Here is a 23,927-nt window from a genome sequence, read left to right as displayed (position 1 = left end):
TCTCTGTATTATATACTGTCATTATAATACCTGAAAAAAAATTTACCTAAGCAAAGTTCTATTACTCAATATAATAACTAATTTTTTAATGTAAGCCACATAAGTACGCATGATCCAATAACTAAACACTCTCTCATCTATTGTTTCAGAACTGTATTATTATTATTTTAATCATATCAAGCTGGGACTTTATATAACATGGAAGCAGGGAGGGTAAGGTCCTTGTTGGGGTGGGGAGGTGGAGATCTGAATTAAAACATTTCACATAAATAGGGGTTACTAAGAAGTTGAATACCAAGGTTACAGCAGAGAAATGGCAGCAGTGTGGTGGCAAATACAGGAGATTTTGGTAATCTAACAGAGGAACAGGAGATTTGGGTAATTTACAAGAGGAATTCAATCAAGGCCAAGAGGGAAAAAGCTATGTTGTCAAAACCATCTTGTGTAACAGGACTGAGGTGGCTCCTCATCATCCCCAGGTCTAACACTGTATGTTTCTACCTTTGTGCCGTAAGATGGCAGCCATTCAGTCTGTGGGTGTGACATTCATCTCCCTGAAACGAACGGAAGTGGCAGACACCTTTATGATTTATTTTTAATGAAATGGTGACACCAGTGCTGCCAGCAATTATGGGCAGGGCAATATCACAGCTTTTAAAGAGAGGAAAATTAATGATATGTCATTCCCTCCTCGTGTTATTACAGTAAAAATTAAAATACTCCATCATTGAGTATTTTATGTCTCCATATGAGACATGGAGAAACATGTCTCTCTTATCAGAGACACATTGATAAGATCTTTCACCTTCTAAGATATTTCCCTTGAGAAAGAGTGAAAAAGCCGAACAACCTTACCACTTATAGTTTTTCTTCTGTCTGAGAAAATGCCGATGTTTTGGGCCAAGGTCTGAGCCAGGGTAACTGCCATTAAGTCTGGTTTTCCAAACTGAAAGAAAGAAACAAGGTAGGAAGAGTCATCAGTTATATAGGTATCTCAGACACAAGTGAAGCTTTTCTCATTTCAAAGCAACTTTTATCAAACAAAATCAGAAGCACAGTGTTAGAGTTCTTACTTCAGAGCAGCCAGATAATGGACAAGTGAGGAAAACTAAATGCTGGCTTAAGGACAACTTAAGTAAGAGAAAGTCTGTTTGCTTCTTGCCATTGTGACTGTAAGTATGAATGACAGGGTATTGCAGAATCTGCTGAAAAAAAAGTGTATTTGAATCCATATCTGAATTTATTCACTTCTCACTCTTCGTTGAGACATCGCTTCTATAGAGACATCCCTGAACTAAAACTGCAGCAGCAAAGCAGCAGCAAGATATTTTGAGGAACATGTCTGCGCTGACAAATTCTGTGCAGGTAAGTTTCCACCACTTTTTGCTCATGCCACTATCCCCACTTACTTCATTCACACCTCCACCTTTAAGCAAGGAGCAGATTCCACCAGTGTGGGCTACGCCACTTCGACTGCTCTGAAATCGACTCCCCCTTTAAGAAAGGAAGAAAAAAAAGAAAGTTTACCCTGCTCAGTCCATGAGGTTTGCACCTATCCATCCCAGTATTTACCCTTCTGATTTGCAAATGCTGGTTATCATCATTACACTGCAAACTATGCAAAATAAAATGGGAAAAACAGATAACTACTCACAAACCTCACATGTCAAACTATCTCCAGCAAAGTTTTATCATCTTCCCTCCTCCTTCTTAGACTACCTAATATAAGAAAGCATAGAAGAAGGGGACTGTTTTGCCAAACCACCTGAATCTCACCTGCCTTTTGTTCATTGACATACTACTGCAGCAAGTGACTTCTGCTGGCATGTGCTACAGGCAGAGCACGGGAGAGGCAACCATGGTGCCAGCACATGGGGACCAGTAAAAAGACACGTGTCTAGTTGGGCAGTGCTGATGTGGTAAAACCCAAAGGAGATGCATTAGCAGCTCAATGATGCAGAGGTAGGTGAAAATTCCCTGGAACTGCAGCCAATCTCATCCAAGGGACAGATGCACTCTAAGCCTAAACCTAATCATCTCTTTGGTGCTGACCACGTCAGCATGAATGAACTGCCACTTACTGGAAATAAATTATACTCTGCTCCACTTCAGAGTACTGATCCATCCGAGATGAGGCAAATTGGTTTGTCAGGTTTTTGGTTGGTTTAGGTTTTTTTTCAGAAGAAACCAGGAAAACATCAAGAAACAATACAAGGGGCTAACTGTGCTGAAGGTGGGAGTTCATTTTTAACTACTGTACGATCACACCAGCCAACCTCACCTCCCAGCTCAGCCATGTCTCACTCACAGACACAATTTCAGAAATTTTTATTTCTAAACAATAACACCACTGGTGGTAGTGTTATGGATAGCACTGGAATTAGCATTACAGTGGCATTCAGAGTCCCAGTCACAGGGCAAATAGGGCCCTCTTGGCCCTAGCCAATCCACAAACATTCATAAGAACAAGACTTCCCCCGAAGACCTTACAATATCACCACAGAAGAATCAGGAAGGATGCGAGAAAACCTGATTCCCGTTTTACAGATGAAGAACTGAGACACAGAGAAATCAAAATCTGCAAGCACCACTTGCAGATCTTACTAGTTCTGTTCATGGCAGAAGTCGACGACATTAATTAAGCATGTGCAAAAATGCTGGGAGGGTGGATACTGGGGTTGAGTATCCTGGCACCCTACCAGAGTCATGTGAATGTGAGGCGTTTAGGTTAAGTTTATTCATGTAGGCTCCTACAACAGTCCGCAGAGCAGCAGAGAGGGATAAGGACTCCCACAGAGTAATTCATCTGGCCTGTCTCGTGTGGATCAAAAATCTCAGCCACAAACCTCTCCTCTGTTTTTGTAGACATATTTTATTTTATATAATAAAAATAATTATATAAATAATATAGATATATCAATCTTATTTCCAAAACAATGAATATATTTAGAGAAAATGACATTCCTCCTAGCTCATTCTTCTTATAGCACGTCTCTCTAGAGAACAAACTATTTCGAGAATCTGAAACACTTCACTAATCCTGCATCATACCGGTCATTCAAAAGAGTAAAGCAGGCCATAGTGCTTTTTAAGAAGGAAACCTCACTGGTTTCAAAACCAACGTTCTGTTTTTAAATAATACAACAGGACTGTCCGTGCTCTACTGCCAAAGAAACCAACCTCTGACATGGAACCATGCATAACCTTCTGGCTAGCTGTGCTTGTGGAGTAGGTAATTGCACAGAACAACCAAGGATTACAGCACATGCAGCTCGGCCTAGTATGTTAAAACTGAGAGTCAAATCTCTAGTTGCACTGGTAGGCAGTTTGTGCATTAACTTCTCCCAACCTTCCCATCAGAAACATTATTTTCTGAATCATTGTGGGTTACACAGACAACAGAAAGGAGATGTATCAGCCACTTGTGACAAGCAACCCCCAAGAAAGAAAAAACCCCAATAATAAAACATCATACGAGGTTACGTACGAAAAAAGGTGAACTGCGTCACTTTTCTCTCTGATAAAATCCCTCCTATATTTCATAAACTCACGTAGGGTCACCAAGGGGTTTTCAGATATGGTGAACTTGTTATCAGTAGCCCAGGTTTCCATGGCAACCAATACTATCCTGGTGTTAAGTTGTTCCTTATATATCTAGTACATTAACAGAATGAACAAACATATTATGTCAAATAAAATAAAGGTGAGGTTTACCCCTTTTTTATAATAGCTTGCATTTTTACATAACTAAATATTTAGCTTGTTCTAGCACAGTTTAGGTTCTCCCAGGTGATTTTATTTCCCTTAAAACCAACAAACAAACATGAAAACAAAGTAAAATCTAAATTTTAGGCATAATTCTTCAATCAGCTCTCTCAGCCTACAAAAAAAGCCCATGCACGTCCTACACAAGCAGAGGTACATAAAAGGGAGATGGGATTTTTGAAAAATTATTACAGAACCAATCCAACTAGTTTAAAGATTTGGAATTAACGGGTCTTTTATAAAATCCAACTCACCGCAGTTACACACGAGGGCTCTCTTATACCAAATAGTCATCTATAAAACCACAGTTTTCACTGTAATACACCTCTGCAGGAGTATTTAACCTCATGCTGGCTGAATCACAAAAAAAGGGACATCCTTTCAATGCTGCGGGTTAATACTCCACACCAAATACTTTCAAGAGCAGGAACCTCATTTTTTAGTAATACTGTCCTGGGGTGAGGTACGAGAGCCAGCGGCTCATCTGATTTAGTATCACAAATATAATCCACATAATCACCTGTATGTCCCTATTCTAACTCATTTACTCAAATGCACTTTTTCTGGAGAAATCTGAATGCCTTCTAATTTCAAAATGTCTTTTGCAGGATACTTAAATCTTTGAAGACACAAAAAATCTCTAATGATTTATGTTAGACAAAGGCCTAACGGGTGGCTGACTTTTGAGGTTTCCACATATTATTAGGTATACCATGAACTGACAACTCCTGCATCCATCAGCAGGAGAATCATATGACTTATCTGTCACGTAAAAGAACATTTAGTTGAGTGATACTTACTAAATCTGCCATGTTCACAACCGATTTAGCATAGCTATTTGTATGGCCGACTGACAAGCGGTGCTTTTTACACTGCAAAACAAACACAGAAAAGTCACATAGAGAGACTTCACAAAAATAAAGTCCATTTCCAAAAAAGCACAAAGTAAAAAGCGACTACATCAACAGTAAAAAACTCCATACAAGGTCTGGTCTCCTGTGCTGAATGCAATGTTAATGAGCAATAGCAGAAAATTGTTTAGAAATGTACATTACTAATATACTTTACAACAGCTGTTGTGAAAATCTATTAATTCCTGTTTGGAAAGTACTCTATGATCTTTACCGAAAAATGCTATAGAAACAGGAACATACTGTTACCATTTTCATTATCCTTATTATTGACAATTTTAAAGTTAATTCCAAAAGCCAATATGGAAATTAGCAACACAATTTCTATAGCTGAGATTCCTTTGGAGGTGTTACCCCGAGAGTGCCTGCACCCATATTTTAACCTATCAGACTTCCTATTTTCTTCCAGTTCTCTCTCTTAAGCTATTATCTGTATTTCTTCATGTACAATTTCACATCCCCATAATGCCACGGTAACTGGTTAATATCACTTTAGCAATCAGACTGCAATGGCACCTTTACTGAAATCTGTAATGCAGTGCTATAAAGCTGACACTGAAGATAGCTGTCCAGGTACTCCTATCTGCAGGAAAACAACACTTACGTATGAGCACCATGCGTACGAAAGTCACAAGTATCTTAGCAGAATTTAGGCCAAGATATTCAGAAATTATTAACCATCTTGTGCCCCATGATGCTTGATTTTGGAGTAAAGGTTTCCATATTTTCTGGAAGTTAGGATCCTTTAGTAGGCACAAAAAAGTGCCCAGCAACTAGGGGATGGGAAAGGCATGCTTTCAAACAGGAATGGGGGAAAAAGCACCAAAAATTAGTACGATACACTTACTAAAAAAAAATAAAAAATACAGAAGGACAGGACTGTGAAGATAAAAATGGCAGAAAGGATTAAATGAAAAAGCTACAAAATACATAGATAATTAGGCATGGGAACGAAGAAAAGTAAGTACACTACTCAAGTCTCTGTTTGCAACTAAAACCTCAAACTTTAGGATGCTTAGAGACTCTGGAGGCCTACTGAAACATTCTCAGTATACTAGTTTATAAGACCATTTGAGTGTTTGAGTTCCAAAAGCTTTATTCCCTGACTAGAAGCAGTGGTTGGACAAACGGCTAAGAAGAGCAGACAAGAGGGCAGCTCAGCCCTCGCAGCGCTCAGTGGCCACAGGGGGCTGGCAGCACACAGATGGCTTACGAACCAGAGGAAGCTCAAGGTTGATTGCTCCCTTTGGAAGTACCAGGGGAGGCTGAATAATGAAAACAGCTGTGACTCTGCAGAGTGTCAGTCCCACACTGAGAGCACCCAGAGAGCTACATCAACTACACGCACAGAGAATAATCCAAATGCTAGCCCAGCCCAAGGAGAAAGCAGGGAGACCAGAGTATACGACACTTCCTTTGTCCAGGAGAAAATTATTCATCTTCTTTGACCATGGGTGTTCATTGGCGTTTGCTTCAGGGAATAAACTCATACATGGACTGACTCCCACAGTGCCTATAATTAACAAAAATTAGGAAACATTTTCCTTGGGAGGAATCAGCCCAGACAGATAAGGTCCCAAGGGGAATGTTGTGGCTTCAGGTCTTCAGGATGAAACACAATGACACTGATTTAGGGAATTCTGCATCCAGTATTCAAAATATTTAATCCAAGAATTTATTGCTATGCTCACTAAACTGAGCTAATGGAGCAGTACGCTGCCCAAGGACAGTGGCACATTCCTTGGTACACTCTGATATTTTTACCAATTTGGGTATTGCTTGAGAGAAGCTGCACATAACAGAAAGGGCAGATAAAATGTATACATTTTGATTTTAAAGCCATATAGGACCATAAAATCAACTAACGTCACCAGCTGGAGGGGCATCACCAGTCTGAACTTTATGCAGTTACTTCAAGATCGAATCCTATTGTTTGTGTTTGACATCACCGCATCTTCCAGAAATACACTGTCTGGATTTGAAGACTGAAAGTGACAGAGAATTCACCATATCCTTTGATATTCCTTTCATTAATTATTAATAATCTTCACTGACATAAATCTGTGACTTTTCCCACTTGAATGAGCCTGGTTTTTCTTCAATACACTAATCTTTATTATGTCTCTTTCCACTACATTAAAGAGCCTATTTACGTTTTCCCAGAGAAAGCATAGAAGCTTAACAAAATAATTTTCTCTACATTGATTTGGACATATCAAAAAAATCTAGTCACTATTAATCTCCCCATTGTCAACAGCTGCTGCACAATTGCAATAACTGCATTATTGATTGCTGAGTGGCTACAGCTAAGTGCCTAAGAAAGCCAGAAAGAAAATCATCAGCTGAAGTTACACTGACATTAGTTACTCTATGACACAAAGCTTTAATTTATGACCCTTCTTTCTCATACTCAGGCCTGGTTGCATTCTTGGTGAAATTACCTTGCCAAAATTCAGAAGCAACTTCATCAATGGTTAATGAAACAATACTTTCTTCTCTAAAGGGCATACCGAATTTATTCTGGCCATACATTGTTCTGTATTGTTATCCTTTATGGACCAATTAAGACAAATTGATGTTAATGATAATTGAAAGATGTTTAAGTGTGTCAGTCTTACCATTAGATGATCATTTACAATCATCAACTCAATGTATTTTGTTTCCTCTTCAACTTTACGTGGAATCCGACGAACCTACAAAGAGAGTAAAAGGGTAAGAGAGTGTACAGAAGTGAGTGTACAGAGAGAATATAACTGGTAACTAGAAATGGCTTCAGAAACCAAACTTCTCATGCACACATTTTTTCTACTGTCTCAATTTTGGTGTCAGATACTGATAAAACTTCTGGTGCTTAGTTGCATAATTTTTAAAAATTCTTTTACCTCCACCAGGACACTTCCATGACCTTAAGCAATTCCAAATTTAGGGGTTTTTTTAAAGAAAGAGAATTCCCAGTGAGGCCTATAAATAGCTTGTGTCAGCTATAATTTGGGGTTTTTTTTCCACAGAGAAAGGGAATCCTCTTGAATTATTTATGAAAAAACTGTCTAACGATTCTATTATTTATATGCACACTGCTCGAACACAGTACTCACCTCTGTGTTTTGATTGCTTTGCATTTAGAAACATTTATGACTGAGCTTCTTCCGGTGACCTTTTTTAACTGGGTTTTCCTGGAGAGTTACTACGTCATTATGACTTAAAAATGCAGAGTAATGCTCAGTTTCTAGAAAGACAGCAAACTTCCTGATATAAAGTAAGACCCTCAAGAATGACTTCTGGAATGCTCCAATGTCTTTCTCACTTTTCTTTTGCCTCTGAGAGGCTTGTATTAGTTAGTGATTTTAAAGTCATCTTCCCCTCCTACTGCTCTCAGTATTTCATTTTTGCCTTCACTGTCCAGCCCCCTTGACCTGGCTCTGTTTTGCCCTGTCCCATCATTTGACCTCCATTCCTAAAATATAAAGAATTGCTGCTATCTTCCCAGGGTACAAACATCTGCACTTAGTGGCTCCCCCACTTCAATAAACAGAGGATGAACTCTCAGTGTAGGAAATTCATTTTAAATCAAAGTCAAGTGAGATAAAGTAGCTACTTACCACCATTGCAACGTAAAAAATACTTGTGAATGTTAACACTCTATACTCGAAATGAGAGAAAATATTTTAGCTACTTTTCCATTTGCAATTTAGCAGTGCTTAATAATTTTATAACTCTTCGAGTAGGCAGTGTTCAAGAGAACCCATCAATGTTTTGTCAACATTACACACCTCTTTTTGTTATAGGCAAACCAGCCCAAGCAGCAGCACTCCATCTGGACAAATTAATTCAGCAGGCACAAAATAAAGTTGATGGCATATTATTTATAAACAAGCATATTGGCACGTACCTGCCTTTTACTTCTTTTGTATCTTGGCTTTACAACAAAATTCTGTGATGTAGTATTCATTTGCCAGAACTCTAAACAGAAAACACAGGCAAATACATTGAATGTTTACGAGAATATAGCTCAATAACCAGTGACCCTGATGCCACATGACAGTGGTTATGGCATTCTTCCATACATCGGCTGCGGTAGCAACTTATTTTTTCAAGTTTCCAGCTATAAAGGAAGCAATGTTACAGATGCTTCCCAGTGACAGAGTTCTTACTAAAAACTCTACTACTGATAATCTGGGCCTGCTGAAACAGATGATCTGTGGGTGTCACGCTTCAGAAAGCACAGCAGATGTTCTACGCCAAAACTTCACCAACATTAAGTGTGTAATATTATTAGCACAGTGCCTCCATGGAGTGACTCACATTTTTGGGAATTCAGCAGACATTCACAGAGCTCTTGCAATAGTTACCTAAATTAATAAGAGGAGCATGGAAGGCAGAATTAATGCTTTAAGACGATTACGTTCACAAAGCAAAATATGTTAGAGTTGAGAGAAACCTTATGAGATTTTGGCAATGCTCCCTATCAATACAATATTCCTCCCTTCTAATCCCACTGAGTCTTTAACTTCTTAAAACTCTCATCATAAGCACCAAGTAGTTTATTCTTTTGCCAAATCCCTTTCAGCAAATCTATTACTAGCTAGTCATGGAAAGGGGCACATGATAAACTAAGCATATAGGCAATACTTGCTGTAACCCTTTTAAATGTCCAAGAAGTATTTTTCCATTTTTAATTTCAGATTCATAATCCCTGCCTCACATTTCCCTATACAGACCAGAAATCTGTTTCCTTACAGAAACAGAAATCTCTTTCCTTATCTTGTATAAACATGTTTACTATTCACATAACCCCAAGATGATCTTTTTTTGAGACACGTAAATTAAATGTTTGCAGTTGTTTATTTTGTAATATGTCTTTTGCCCTTGACTAATTTCCCTCCTCTGTGCTTTCTGCAGCTTCGGACATCCTTTCGGTCTCCAGGAATTGAAAACTGCTGTCAATATTCCAGAGTGATTTTACCAGTCCTGCAGAGAAGTAGACAGTACTCTAAGAGCCGTGTAAATTAAGAGACTGCCAGTTCACATATCTCTGTACAGAACTTTTGGTTCTGTTACAAAATCCTGAACAGTTTTGCTGGTGAGACAGGAAAGTTTCTCACAACTCCACTCCCACCTGCTGTACATTAACTGTGAAATTTCTGCAAGTGGCTCAAACAACAGGATTAAAACCAAAGCTGATGACAGGAATTTGACAGGGCGGCCATGTCAGCAAAATCTTAAAACACAAAGCCAAATTGCCTATCTGACAAAACATTACCAGGAGTAAGTGCTAATCTTAACCGGTAGTGGCTACTTACTGGTAAAACAAATTATGAAAGCAAAGCATGAATAACTGGTGCTCTCTTGGCTAAATCTTCGGGATTATACTGTTATTTTAGTATGTGAAGTTTGAAGATATCTTTTTATGGAGGGGCCTGGACAATCATAGACACTTTGCTTACAAATGTTTTCATGGTTACACCAGTGCACTTGGGGGTTTTCTTTACAAAATGGACCTAAAAGTAAATCACATCCAAGGTTCCCTATTTATTGCTTGCAGACCTGCCCTCCCTAGAGCTCACAATGATGAGAAACTAAATCTTGACAATTTTTTTACGATTTTTTTTTATTATGCTTTACATACATTGATTGATTTAGTTTGTGGTTTAGTACCACACAACTGGCTTTCAATCTGTCATTTTAGGGTTTATATCATGGTTAATGAAACTTGTAAAAATACAACTTTCCAGTCAATAAAATAATAATTTATAAGATGTACCTACGGTCTCAAATAACTTAACCAGCAAATGTGACTGTTTACCCACCATCGGAAGTCAGTCATCCCTAGAGGGGAATGATGCAGCCATTAACATTAATGCATTAACACACATTAACACTACACTATCATTCACTAGCTGGATGAATTCATGCAGACTGCATTTCCAGCCAGGGACCCTCAGGCAAAAGAACATGACCAGCAAAATCACAGGAAATGCAGACAGCTGAGAAAGTCTAGTGGAAATTTTGTTGGGAATATATTACCTTGAAAAAGTGTAATAAGGATTCATAGAATCATTTAGGTTGGAAAAGACTTTTTAGTTCATCGAGTCCAACCATAAACCTAACACTGCCAACTCCACCACTAAACCATATCCCTAAGTGCCACATCTGCAGGTCTTTCAAGTGACCTCAAAAGGGCTTCTGTTATGCATGATTTGAAAAACAACACTTTCAATAACATAGTGTTGTCTAAGACCATGTCGTTGCACTGTGTCTGAGTACAGATTGTGAGAAAAAAGTCTACTAAATTATGAAGTCAAACGCTCTAAGCATGCCAAGTCATCCATCCAAGCTTTCTGATTTAAAGTCCTCATTACCTCCTCAGATCATTCTGCAATAGCTTTTTTTGGTTTTTTAATACCCAAGGAGCAAAAGAATGTAAGAAGTATATTGCTATCAAATTGTGGTAAAATTACGTGTGCTTTTACTATCATTGATATCAAGAAATGCCTGTTACTTGCTTTTTTTCCACTTCTAACTTGAATATTGAAGCTGATGAAACACCCATTCCATTCCTAACACGGTGCTGAGTGGAAATCTTAGCTTCCACACAAACTCTTTTAAAGATAAGAAGAAAATCTTAACATCAGGAAAGATCTCCTCAGACTGGGCAAATTGATACATTATGAGAGTAATAAGGAATGTAAGAAACACTGATGAAATAACCTATGACAGTGGTTGCTACTACTAATGATTCTGCTGTAGTACTTTTTTTTTTTAATCAACAAGCTTTGGTGCATTAAACTGGTGGATTCAACTTGTAATTAATTCCTTTTCAGAATTTTAAAGGCAGAAACAATTTTATTCCAAAATCTTGAAAACGTGAAATTTCCCTATTAGGAAATCTTATAGAACAGCTGATAGATATCTACCAAATACCATCTCTAGAGGTCTCATACTTCAACAGCCTGAGGCAGATTTATTTTAAACTCATCATGGTTGCATTATTTCCAACCTTTCAAATGACATGCTCAAGAAAGTGTGACAAAAGATGCACTTTATTATTTGGCCTTATGTTCAATAAATTGTTCACATGACGTTACCCTCTCCACAAGTACAGGGAATAACCAAGGTACGTGCCTAAGGAACACATACATAGGAAACTTCATGATACAGATGTTGACGTTTTGCACTGTATGAGCCTTTTGTGCTGCCTCTCCATCCCAACACCTCCTCCACCTCACCTGGGCAATCATCAGCAGAAGACATGAGGCACCAAGCTGGGATACTGTTTTGTTTAGACTCAGAAAGATTCCTTCTTCAGAACTGAAATCAAGGTGACCCAATTATAGCAATTTCCCTTGGGTTTTTTTTCTCATTACCTCTCTGAATGATTCTACTTCACTTAACAATTAGAAACACGCACACACTGTGCTCCTGGGAAGAACCCAACTATGTGCAGTACCCAGCACTGTAATACTCTAGATCCGACTGCTACCATAGAACAAATAGTTTGTAACAAGATGACTGGACATCTATAACTCTCCTGAAGAAATTAGTCTAGAGGTTATTTCTACCAAAACGACAGTATCTATGAAGGACAGTTTTACTTATCTAGGATACATTTTGTAAAGTAGGAAAATGCATCTGTAAAACTGGCAAACCCTTGACAGAATGGGGATATGCCACAAATACTGCAATTTTAACTTCAATTAACAAGCCAACTTCTCAGATGAAAACTCATTTTTTTAAAACCCTCTTCTCCCTCCACACACAATATAAACTGTTTGTGGGATTGATCACTACCAGCACTTGAAACCACTTCTCCCTCCAAATTTATCTGTACTGAAATGCATGACCCGCACCTCAGCCAGTACTGTGAAAGATGCTGAACAGACTGGAGATTTGAGAGTCACTGAACAGCAACGATATTTGGCAAGTTCCTGTCTCCCAGGCTTATGGTCACACCATGGTACTCACCCTCTATCTTAAAATAGGAAAATTCCATGAAGAGTTATACACCACTGGCAAACAGGGGTTTATTTTCAACATCTTTAGGCTACCTCAGTCCTTTCCTGTCTACAAATACCAGCATATAATGCAGTTTACAGACTGCATGACTTGTTAAGAGAAACATGCAACACTAAATGAAGGTCTAGCAGAGGTTTCATTCATTGGATTCAGATTTTTTCAGTATTTCGTATTCTTTTCCAGTGTTTTCAGTGTTGCAGATTCTTTTTTTTTTTTTTCCCCAGTGCTTTTTTATTGAATCAGGAAAAAAAAAAAGAGATATACAAATAAACAATATATTATCAGAAGATTATCTATCAAATACGATTAACAAATTTGGCCTTAGACTAAAACAAGTCAGTAAGTCATGAATATAAAAAAATCATACCAGATGGCAGGTCATCTGAAGGAAACTCAAACAACTTGGATTTGTAAACAGAGTGGAAATGGAAGTCATCCTGAAATAGTAAATAATTGCATGTATTAAACCTGGATAAACTAATACATCTTATGAGCATTAAATAAACAGTTCCAAAGGTCCTTGTTATCCAACACCTACACTAGTGAACATGCAAGTTGCAAAGCACTCTTCTCCTCTTCCCAACTGTGATACGATCGCTAACACAACAGTTAGTCATCTTTTATTTGAAATATCTGAGTACATCCAAAGGAGTGACTGAGCATGCTTTGAGCAAGGTTTGAGAGAGCTGCCCAGTGAACATCAATGGGAGTCCCAGTGAACATCAATGAGAGTCACAGCAGCTGCTGAACTGCAGTTGAGGATGAACCAGCAGGAGTGTGATGTAACGAATCCAGAGCAGGAAGTGCCATAGACTGGGACAGGGCACTCACAGGATTCTCCTGCTGGCTCCAACAGGCCCTCAGCACCCAGTGGTGCTGCACTGCACATCCAAGTGTTACAGAGTACACACATATATGCTTACCACCACCTAATTTTTTGAGGTGTGCTTTTGTCTGTGATGATGGGGACTCACACGTGAGGTAAATGAGTTGGGAATGAGGGGACTGGTCCCACAGCCTTCTGCCTCCCCTGGACCCATGAATATCTGTATTAACAACACAGCGGGACTATGGTAAGTTCTACTTACCTCTGAAGTGTAGTTTTCATCTGGCTCAATAAGGTAAGTATGATTTCCATCATAGAACATCCCACTGTCAAGAGCAGGAAATGTAAATACTGATTTAATAAATAAATACTAGTGCAACGTGGAAGTAAGTTTAAAGGTTCATATGTTTTAAAAATTTAAATATTTATGAAAGAAAGCAGTTAAAATGGTTTCAGAAACTGAATGTAATTCTGAGTCAATCTTTTATTTCATTGCTTCAGAAAGATATTCTCTCCAGTGGTGATATACACACTCTTCTTTCTTCCCCAGAGATTGTCTACAACACATAGAAACACCACCAAAATTGGCTAATCTAGCCAACTGAAAATCCAGTTCAGAGCCCCCATTCCCCTGCAAGAGAGATCTACCTGCAACAGATAAATTAGTCACCTCTCTTTAGGAACACACATATTTGGAACATGTGAACAGCTTTCCCCCAAATAAAATATTACTGAATTGAACCAATCCTTCAGTTTTAATGGTTTTGATTAACTCCTCAGTATTTCATATAGTACCAAATACAAAGAACATAATGGGCTCCTTTGGACATAGAGGGCTGGTTTGGGCATTTCAGCAATAATAATTATGACAGATGGTATTTTCCTTTTAAATTGAGTTAGTTTAAGTTTATATTTCTAGAAAACATTAATGGCTATATGCAATATCCTATCAATATGGACATTATATGATATTCATGATAAGGAGATAGGAAATCCCATCAGACAGGCTTTTGATAGGTTGTGATGAAAAGAGATACAACGGACCAAGCCTTCTACCATACCCGTGGTTCTGGCAAAGTACTCATAGCCTCTTTCTCAATGGCATAAAATCTTCTCAACCACAGAAATTTGAAGGTCATACATGACAAGCACACTGCTCTGTATCTCAGAAAATCTGTCACTTTGCTTGCAGACACACAATCACCAGTTGTCCATATTGAATTCCAAAACACAGTTCAACTCTAAATCCAGAGTTTAGAGAGCCTTAACACTTTGTTAAGGCCCTTGAAATAGATGAAGATAGCCTGTGACAGTAACACCAGATGGTTTTGCATTACCACTTGAATGTGCAGAAAAGGTAAGGTCCGTTCCTGCAAGAATGTTTTCTATTAAGAGTTACCTTAAATGTACTTAGGTAAAGAGTGTACTGAAGTTTAGTCTTTGACATAATGCAGGATGCACAAGCATGGTTGAATTGCACCTTAAAAGAAAGTGTTGATACGGACATTGCTCTGTAACAGCGTAAGACCAAATGGCATTTCTTATACCATCACCATTCTTATCTTCAACCAAATCAGCAATTATTTTTAATAAATTTGCCTTCATTTCAGTGACATCTCATACATGCATGGTTGGGATTAGGCTATATCAGCATGTCCCTGTTGAAGTGAGACTACTAAGGGCTCTAAGCTCGGCAATAAATATGAGCTGTAAGTTCAAACTTGGCACATAGTACATTACAGCAGCATGGAAGCAAGATTATTTATTTCTTTTGATTACACTTTAGCAAACTTTTAGGCATCCAAGAAACACCACTGGAACTATAAAGAGCAAAACCACACACTTTTGTTTTTTCTTCTGCAGCTTTTCTTTTTCTTTTTTGTAATCAGCAAAATTGATTTTAGTTCTGCAAAGGACCAGATGTGGCCAATAAACTACTGTGATTATTAAGAAATATACACATATATTAAGCTTGTAAACCATTACAAGTATTGACAAGCATATTTCTCTCAATATCATTCACTTATGGGGTTAACTGTGTAGGATTCACAGAAGTAGCTTGGGATACTGACTGTATAACATACATCAAGTGTGATCATCATATCTACAATTGAAAGCTGTTTCACCTTTCAAATTACCTGTGCTTATTCTTTAGAAATAAAATATTGTCTACACAGCTTAAGATAAATATTCTAGCACCTGCTTAAGCTTCTTTGCCTGGGAATAAAATGAGATTTGGGAACATCCTGCTGCTCTTAATAAGGCAAAACTTCCTTCCCTCTAATTGCAATTTCACTTAAGCGCAGTCTGCACAACAAAGCACTACCAGCAACTGGCTTCTCACAAGACTGTTGCACCCAGCGGCACTAACCTCTGATCAAGTCACTCAAGGGTGACAAGAATAACAGTCATAGCAGACCTACAGATATGACTTGCCCACTCAAAGCATTCATGGCTCTTTCCTAACCGACTTCAACAGTCCTGTGCTCTGTGAACAAATCACACGCTCACAAATGTATTAGAGAGAAAGCAATAGCAAAACACAGGCCATTTCAAAACCCTGAATTTTGATTATGTATATTCTTCAAACAAACAAATTTGTAGTCAGGAAAGTCTATTTCCAGTAATAACAGCAGTTTCTATATTCACCACCAGTAGGCAGCAAAATCATAGACCAACCCGGTGCCTGTGCGACTTGCCTTGAAACACAGGACTGCAAGTCGTGCCTGACTATAGCTTATTTATATCCCAGCAACCAGGGTGTTTTGCATTCAAAGTTTTTTGTGTTAACACATAGGAAACCGTGGTTACTGCATATCCCACAGAAAACAAAAAACAAATGCAAACAAAATGGCTTGCTTGGAGTTAAGGTTGCAGAGAGATATTTTTCATTTGCAAAGTCATTAAGAAGAAAAAAAAAAATCATAATTTTAAGTTGTCCTGGGTTCAGCTATAGCAGTCATTTTTCTCCTGCTTAGTAGCTGGTGCAGTGCTGTGTTTTTTAACTTTCAGCCTGGGAACAACGCTGATAACACCGATGTTTTTAGTTGTTGCTAAGTAATGTTTATTCCAACCAAGGACTTTCTCAGTCTCATGCTTTGCCAGGGAGGAGGGGAAGCCGGGAGGAAGCAGAGACAGGACACCTGACCCAAACTAGCCAAAGGGCTATTCCATACCACAGCACGTCATGCCCAGTATATAAACCGGGGGGAGTTACCCGGAAGGCCCAGATCACTGCTCGGGTCGGGCTGGGTATCGGTCGGCGGGTGGTGAGCAATTGTATCCTCTCCCCTTGTTATTTCACTGATCGTTATTATCATTGGTGGTAGCAGTAGTGGTTTTGTGTTATACCTTAGTTGCGGGACTGCTCTTATCTCAACCCGTGGGAGTTACATTCTTCCCATTCTCCTCCCCATCCCTCCGGGAGCGGGGGGAGGAAGAAGGGTGGGGGGGGGAGTGAGCGAGCGGCTGTGTGGTTCTGAGTTACCGGCTGGGCTCAAACCACGACATAAGTATTCTGACAGCCAGTCATCTGATTAATTTAATTTATAAAAGGAAAAACATAGACATTATCAACAGAAAAACTCATAATATATGATTAAAAAACCACAACACTTTCTCACATATATGAAAAATCCTGTTGTTATAGCCAAGATTGAGAGGTACTAATAAGAAAGGAGATTAGCATGAACGTTGGGAATATGAAGCTTGTTATTCTATTAAAGGCATCTGTTCAGTCTTAGGCACTTCCTAAAATTCATGAAAGCAAAGCTCCTGCCCTGCAGACCTTACTAGAAGATAACTCTCCCCAGCTCCCTTTATTACAGCAAGATGCAACAAACTGTGGTTGGAGCTAAGGAGCTCTGATTGCTGGTATGAGTTTCTAGTAATTACTTAGCATATAAAATCAACTGTGGAGGACCTAGCTGTAATGATGGAAATGCACTGTCAGAAAGCATGAATTTAATACAGCTCAGCAAAACGTCACTTTCTCATACTGTATGAAGGGAGAGCTGAATTATACAGGTTAAAAAAAAAGCATCTTTCATCACTTAACTGTGTTAGAAGGGATCAATTTGAATATCAGGCAATTTCAGAATACGGAACAGCAGGAGGGTCAGTCTTAAGAACAAGCCCACAAAAGAAGGGCAGTAAAAGGACATACACAGGCTCTCCTTCCTTTCTGCTTTTCTTTTTCTCTTAGGAGTTAGCAGGGGCCAAGACCTAATGGATCACTGCTAATGAAAGCCATGCAGTGGCTCAGGATGCATTAGGATGCTGCTATTTTTAGACTCACTGTCCATACTGAAACTGGGCTCAGGTTTCTTGAGCTGTTCAACCTTGATCATAACAGCTGTGAATCAGACTAGTGCAAGGATGACAAGTCTTCTGCACGCATTCTCCCCCTTTCTAACAAATAATGTACAAACAGAAAAGAAAGACACTGCTTAAATATGTGTATTTATATGGCTGACACCAAACCTACAGAATAGTTGACAGACAATTAGCTGAAGAAGATTCTATCAGCTAAGCCCTGCTTCCTCACAAAAAGGCAAAGCTTGGGTAATGTCCACACTGGCCCACTTGCTTCACGACTTTTTAAGCTGATCTTAGTATCAAAAGTGCCGAGATCCCATAATTCCCAGATTCAACAGACACTGAGGTTACTTGGTTGCTCTGAAAACCTGACCAGCATCTTTCAACAGTGCCAAAAATAGACAGGTCCAAAAGCTGAACAAGCAACACACAGCTTCATGTAACCTTCAGATGACAGATGCTTTAATTACATTATTACTAAAATTATGTACTTAAAAAAAAAATTATTGCACAATTTTATATCCCTTTTTCCACATTTTCCAAGATTTTACTGTATCAAAGGTATTATCCGATGCACACAGCTTAAGGACAGCAATTCTGTGAAGAAAATGGATAGGACAAGAGAAATGCTAAACAGACACTTTCACTTGTAAAGAGTAGATAAGAAACATAAGATACATCATTGTAGGAACAAGAAAAGAGCATACTTTCCATGGTTCATGTCAATACTGGCAGTGGGTTTTATTCTTGTAGAATAGGATATTTTCAACTATATTTGCTCTTTTATCTCTACAACAAATTATCTTAAAACAATACCTGGCTACTGTGATATGTCTTCAGTTAAAAAAAAATAAGAAATAAAGGAACTTGCGTGCTTTGTCAGTGAATCCTGAATGCAGGGGGGGAAGCCTTTTGCAAGGTTCAAATTAAACCCATTTTTTATAAAGATTGTAGAGTACTTAATATTGGTGACAAACTAGTAGGAAAAAAAAGCACTTATTTTACTATAAACAGCTTTATTTTGCTTAAAAGGCTAATAAGCTAAGGCCAATAAAAATAAAACAGCAGACTTACTGTAATCCATGGCATGTTGACAAGGCAACAAATGATACAGGATTTCCTCGAATTTCTCCCTGATAATAGCAATGTTCTCCACCCTGAAATTGGAAATTGAGACTGTAAATCCACAGGACATCCCACAGTATCACACTCCATTCTGTCAAATGCTGGTTTTTTCATACATACACTGCCAACCCACTGACATGGCACCTAGAATTGACTCACTCACGAGGGTGTTCATCCCATCTCCTTTTAGCCATGGTTTGGTACCTAGATAAACATAACCAGTTTCGACTCTCTACACCAAATGCAGATCTGGTTAGTGTGAAATCCCTGGCATCCTGAGACTGGTTTCAGAGACAAATTACTCCAGAAGAGCTCATCTTTCTTTAAGGACTAGAAAAAGAGTGGGAAATAGGGGACTTAGGCTCAATACCTGGTCTGCGCCTGGCTACATCAGACTAGATGAACTCTGCTCTGAGGGTAAGGCAATTTCCTACTTCTGAGAAGAAAGGTATGCTTATCAAATAATAATACTTGATTAAAAAGGAGAACAAATCTGAAGTGCTCACTAGTGTTCCAAAACTAATGGGAACTTTAAGCATAAACAAACAGTAAAGGAATACAATTAAAATTAATATTTGCCTCTTCTCTTCCGCAAATAAAATATACAGCTTTCAAATAAAATCCAGCAGACCTTACTCAAAAAATCTCCCCCTTAGTTTCACAGAAGCCACACAGATAGCAAAGTAACCCCTACTGCACGTACACCAATGTATTCAGTATTGCACAATGTCAATATTTGTATGCAAAATTAGAAAAACAATTCAAACATCCCTTAAATTCTCACTGCCACTGTAGAATGCAGAGGACTTACCTATTAGAGCCTTGCCAAATTCGCCTATGCCATATTACTGCACTACTGCTGGTTAAAGGACTATGAAGATTTACAGTGCTTTATTTTTATAATAACAACACTTGACTATTTCTATTCCCTACCAGCAAATGTACAAATAATCTACCGAGCCTGGAGTGCCCAGCCATGTGAATATTTATGTCCATTTACTGCAGGGAGGGAAAGGCATTACAATTACTGCTTTTTCAGTAGCCAGCAGTCACTTGCATGATGCATAGCACAGTCATTTTAGACATCTGACATTAAAATCTCTTGGATTTTGTTTTTCAAATAGGGAAAAAAAAAAATCAAGATCAGGCAAAAGGCAAGAAAACACATAGAATATGCTGGTAGCTCTGTGTTTCAATGAGGAAATCCTGTTCCATTTTCTACAAGGCATGCAAACTATTTCTGAAAGCAACTACAAAGTATGGGTGCCTCTGTTCTGAGATGCTCTTCTTAAGAGCATAGGAGCCTGTTTGTCAGAGTGTGCCTGCTCACATGGAAAGAGACCTGATCTCAACCTGGTCACTGGAAATCATTTGTTCCTCCTCAAAATCTTCTCTGTGCTGCTGCTGGACCCCAAAGCACTTAATGCAGCGCATCACCAGCAACTGCAGCACTACAGAGAAATGCAACACCTCATCCAACAGGCTCTGAGTCTGACTATTTGGCAGGCTTGTGGCTTCACTCTGCAAGGAGAATCCCAGTGGCATATCTTCCATTAAAAGCATTACACTTTTTTTTCCCCTTCAATTTCTTTCAGTCTCATTATTTTGTCTCTTCTACATACCACTTCTTCCTTCCACTTGCCGCAGTGACAGCAGCCACCTCCACTGCCTATTCACTTCAGCATCTTTTTTTCTGTGTATCTGGTAAAGAAACAGAATCCCTTCACCAAACTGACCTGCAGAGTGACCATCATGCCACCCACCTCAGTAGACATCTCTCTATTGAGATGTCTGCAAGAAAACATGACCAGCGACAGGCAGGTAATGTTCAACAGGCTGTGCTGATGTTTATCTAGCTCATATCCAAGAGAAGCTCCAGGGCTGACCCTCCATATCAGGCTACAGCAAGGTGTCTGGCAGATGACACATGACCTATCACCCCTGGACCAGCACTTCTCAGGAGCGTCAAGTGTTCAGGACTCAGATAGAGCACAGGTGCAAAGGAGATGGTTTGAGTTTCTGCTTTGCACTCACATGCATTTTTGCCACCAACATCCTCAGTTATGTGGGATTTTAGACAGACTACATCTTACTTTGTTTTAACTGAAACCTTGGCTCATTTTCACTCTTTTATTCTCCTTTTTTTACACCTACTTACTTCCTAGATATTAGTTACTTTAAGCTTTCTTCATTTGAGATTTTCTTTTGTTCAGTCTGTAGCATGTCCCCCACTATAAGATCAAAGTACTGCCTAAGACTTGCTTTCGGGTCTTCCTGCAATATATGCAATATAAACAAAGAGAGACTCCAGTAAGCTAAGAACAGAACTAACAATCAAACTATATTGATAAGCTAAAACCTCTTGAATAATAAAATATTCTATAAACAGAACGCTTGCAGTATTATTCCTGTAAAAGATATAACTGGAGTAAGCACATGAATATGGGAATAATACCGAAAAGACTATCAGTAGGGAGTTGTACAGAGTTCTATCTGTGGAAGGAATTTGGAGTAATCAGACAAATTGGTTTGTTCTCATAAAACGTAGCTAATATGCACCAGAAGCAGAATCTCAGGCTCCATTAGTTTGCAAAAACATGTCTTTGTAACCAGGAGGAACATTTTTTCATACTAAGAATCCACATCTATGGCTCTAAAGTGTGTTTTGATCTTCTTAATGAGAATCAAATAAATGCCCCATGATAGTATCTCCAAATTAATTTATTCCATAATAATAAATCCATGAACAATTTTTTATGCATACAGATCTAGAAAAGAAATCCACAGAAATACAGATCTAGTAAGAAAACCAGCTAAATTCTTGCCCAGGAAAAACACAACTCAGAAACACATTCTATTCCATTTAATCAAATCAATTCAACTCTTTGATCTACTGAAGTTCATGGTAATTCTGGTGGAGACAGAAATAGAACTCTGATCTTCTCAGTCTCGAGGACCTATTCTTATCTCTACAGAATGCTTATTTCTATATGCTAACATCTGGGGGTATTTTGTATACATGGACTTAAGTTCCTATCAACATAATGTAAGCCACCTCAAAGCAGTTAATAAAATTTAAGGTGTTTGAATGAAAATAGCTTTTTTTCAAGTACTTGATGGTACCTGAAAAGGGACGTGTTGGGTTGGTTCTGAATAGAACTCTTCAGTGTAAGAAATCCTGCTCTCAGGATACTCCTAAACGGAGTTCTGAGGACTATTCTAACCTCACCAAAGGTGATGCAGTGAAACCAGACGGCACCAACACTGGATGGCTCTAGGAAGAGTGACTGCTTAGCACTCTTTAACAGTGTCTCAAGTGGATAAAACATGCCAGTAACAAGTGGCACATGGTGGGGAGGGCGCAAATTTTATCTTGCACTTTTGGGAAACTCATTTTCAACGGTTGACAAAACTGTGAAGAGAGAAGCACTTAAAGCTACAAAGTATTGGACTGGATCTGTATAGGGTCAGGACGAATGGTCAACATTAAAGTACATATAATTTTGGACAAGAAATTTACTGTCACTGCCTCTCTGTAGTGCAGAGGCTGAAATCCTCCTGGTTTTGACATCTAATAAAACTCCTATATAGCAGGTGCTGTCATAAAATACACCATGTTACAAGAAGAATCGCAGTATATGGGAGATCTAAGACCACCAGAAGAATAAACATAATCATCACATCTATCTTCTTTTACTCTGTTCTTAGAAACACTCACTGAAGGTCTGCTATTGACTCTCTTTTCTATTGCTATCTGTAGCAGTGGGACAGGAGCTGAAAAAAAATCTTCACTTTTTCCTAAAAATATTCTGGTCCCATATGAAACTTAAGACTTCCCCCAAGAGCTGAAATTAGCACCATTACCAACAACAGTTCAGTTTAGACCATCAAGAGTGGTTTGTGAAGAGCTATTGGCTTCCTGTAGCTATTAGAGCCCCTCTCTATTCTCTCAAAAACAGGCACCAATTGCCCACCACAGCAAATCAAACTTCCACACTTGTCAGCTAGCAGGAAATGCTTTAGTGCTAAGATGAAGATTAAATAAGACTGCTCTTCCAACATATGCCAGCCATCAGCGTGAGCAGCACGTTTACCCCTTTCTGCTCTAAAACTGAACCTGGCCAGTGTTAAGCTTGGGAGAAATTAGGCTAAAGATCATCTCCTATGAGACAAGGTCAGCTTGTGACAATGCCTGTGACAGAGGCCTGCAGCACATACACACACAGTCACCCCATACCCAAAGACAGTCAAATGCTACAGCAGAGAGAAGTTCAACATTTCTGCCTCTGCAAGGCACACAGCCACTCTTCATGCTGTGGTTAGCATGACGCAAGGCAAATTTTCTGCCAATGCACATGGCACACAGTCGATGTTCCCTCACTTCAGTAAGTTCTGATTCCTTCATGAAACCTCTCACCTTTCCGGTGACTTCCAAGAGCAATACAGAATATATAGATGTTTAATCAGAAGTCTATTGATTTGGGGAGCTAAAAATGTGGTAACAACCTACCAAAAAAAAAAAAAAAAAAAAATCAGAATGACTGCAGAGTCAATTAAAATAAATGAATCATTATGCTACAGTCAGTTTCTGGTCAGTTTCTGACTTAACCTTTGTCCTATGCTTAAGTTGGGTAATTACAGCAAAATCCTGAATTAGGGGTATCTTGCCCTGTGACCTGCTACAGCTCCTCGCCAATGAGCATGCATCCCCTTTTGCCCATGTCAGTCCAAGTTTTCCTGCAGCCTGCCTGAATAGGTAGTGTGACAAAGATACTAAAAAATGAGAAGGCAGAGATGTTAGCAATGCAAGGAAAATCTGTCCCCATTTCTATCCTTTAGGATAGTTTGTCCCTACCCAGAGAAGCACCAGCTGCTGAGTAAACACACAAAGAGACAAAACCCACATTAACGGATATTCATAATGAAAGGGGAAATAAGTAAAACAAAAGAGCAGCCACGACAGTCAGTGA

General features: G+C 38.8%; 1 protein-coding gene across 6 annotated transcripts in view; it reads right to left on the bottom strand.

Moving 5' to 3' along the window:
• ADAM22 (ADAM metallopeptidase domain 22) overlaps positions 1–23,927 on the bottom strand; it is a 137,420-nt gene that overhangs the window by 44,619 nt on the left and 68,874 nt on the right. For 5 of the 6 annotated variants that reach the window (XR_003993083.2, XM_030497005.2, XM_030497019.2 and 2 more), the window contains exons 5-13: positions 18,907–18,989; positions 13,778–13,841; positions 13,057–13,126; positions 8,566–8,636; positions 7,295–7,369; positions 4,566–4,637; positions 3,488–3,654; positions 1,410–1,494; positions 856–946 (exon numbers count right to left, since the gene is read on the bottom strand). Coding sequence is in view for 5 of the 6 variants with exons in the window: in XM_030497005.2 (XP_030352865.1) it covers positions 856–946; positions 1,410–1,494; positions 3,488–3,654; positions 4,566–4,637; positions 7,295–7,369; positions 8,566–8,636; positions 13,057–13,126; positions 13,778–13,841; positions 18,907–18,989 (778 nt within the window). In the remaining variant the exon portion in view is untranslated. Of the gene's footprint in view, positions 1–855; positions 947–1,409; positions 1,495–3,487; positions 3,655–4,565; positions 4,638–7,294; positions 7,370–8,565; positions 8,637–13,056; positions 13,127–13,777; positions 13,842–18,906; positions 18,990–20,579; positions 20,659–23,927 lie in introns of those variants that run through there. The other variant, XM_030497049.1, reaches the window with a different exon arrangement.

The sequence above is a fragment of the Strigops habroptila genome, chromosome 1 (assembly GCF_004027225.2).
Source record: "Strigops habroptila isolate Jane chromosome 1, bStrHab1.2.pri, whole genome shotgun sequence".
Taxonomy (NCBI): Eukaryota; Metazoa; Chordata; class Aves; order Psittaciformes; family Psittacidae; genus Strigops; species Strigops habroptila.
Note: the sequence above shows the minus strand (reverse complement) of the source record. Positions and strands in the feature narration are given on the sequence as shown.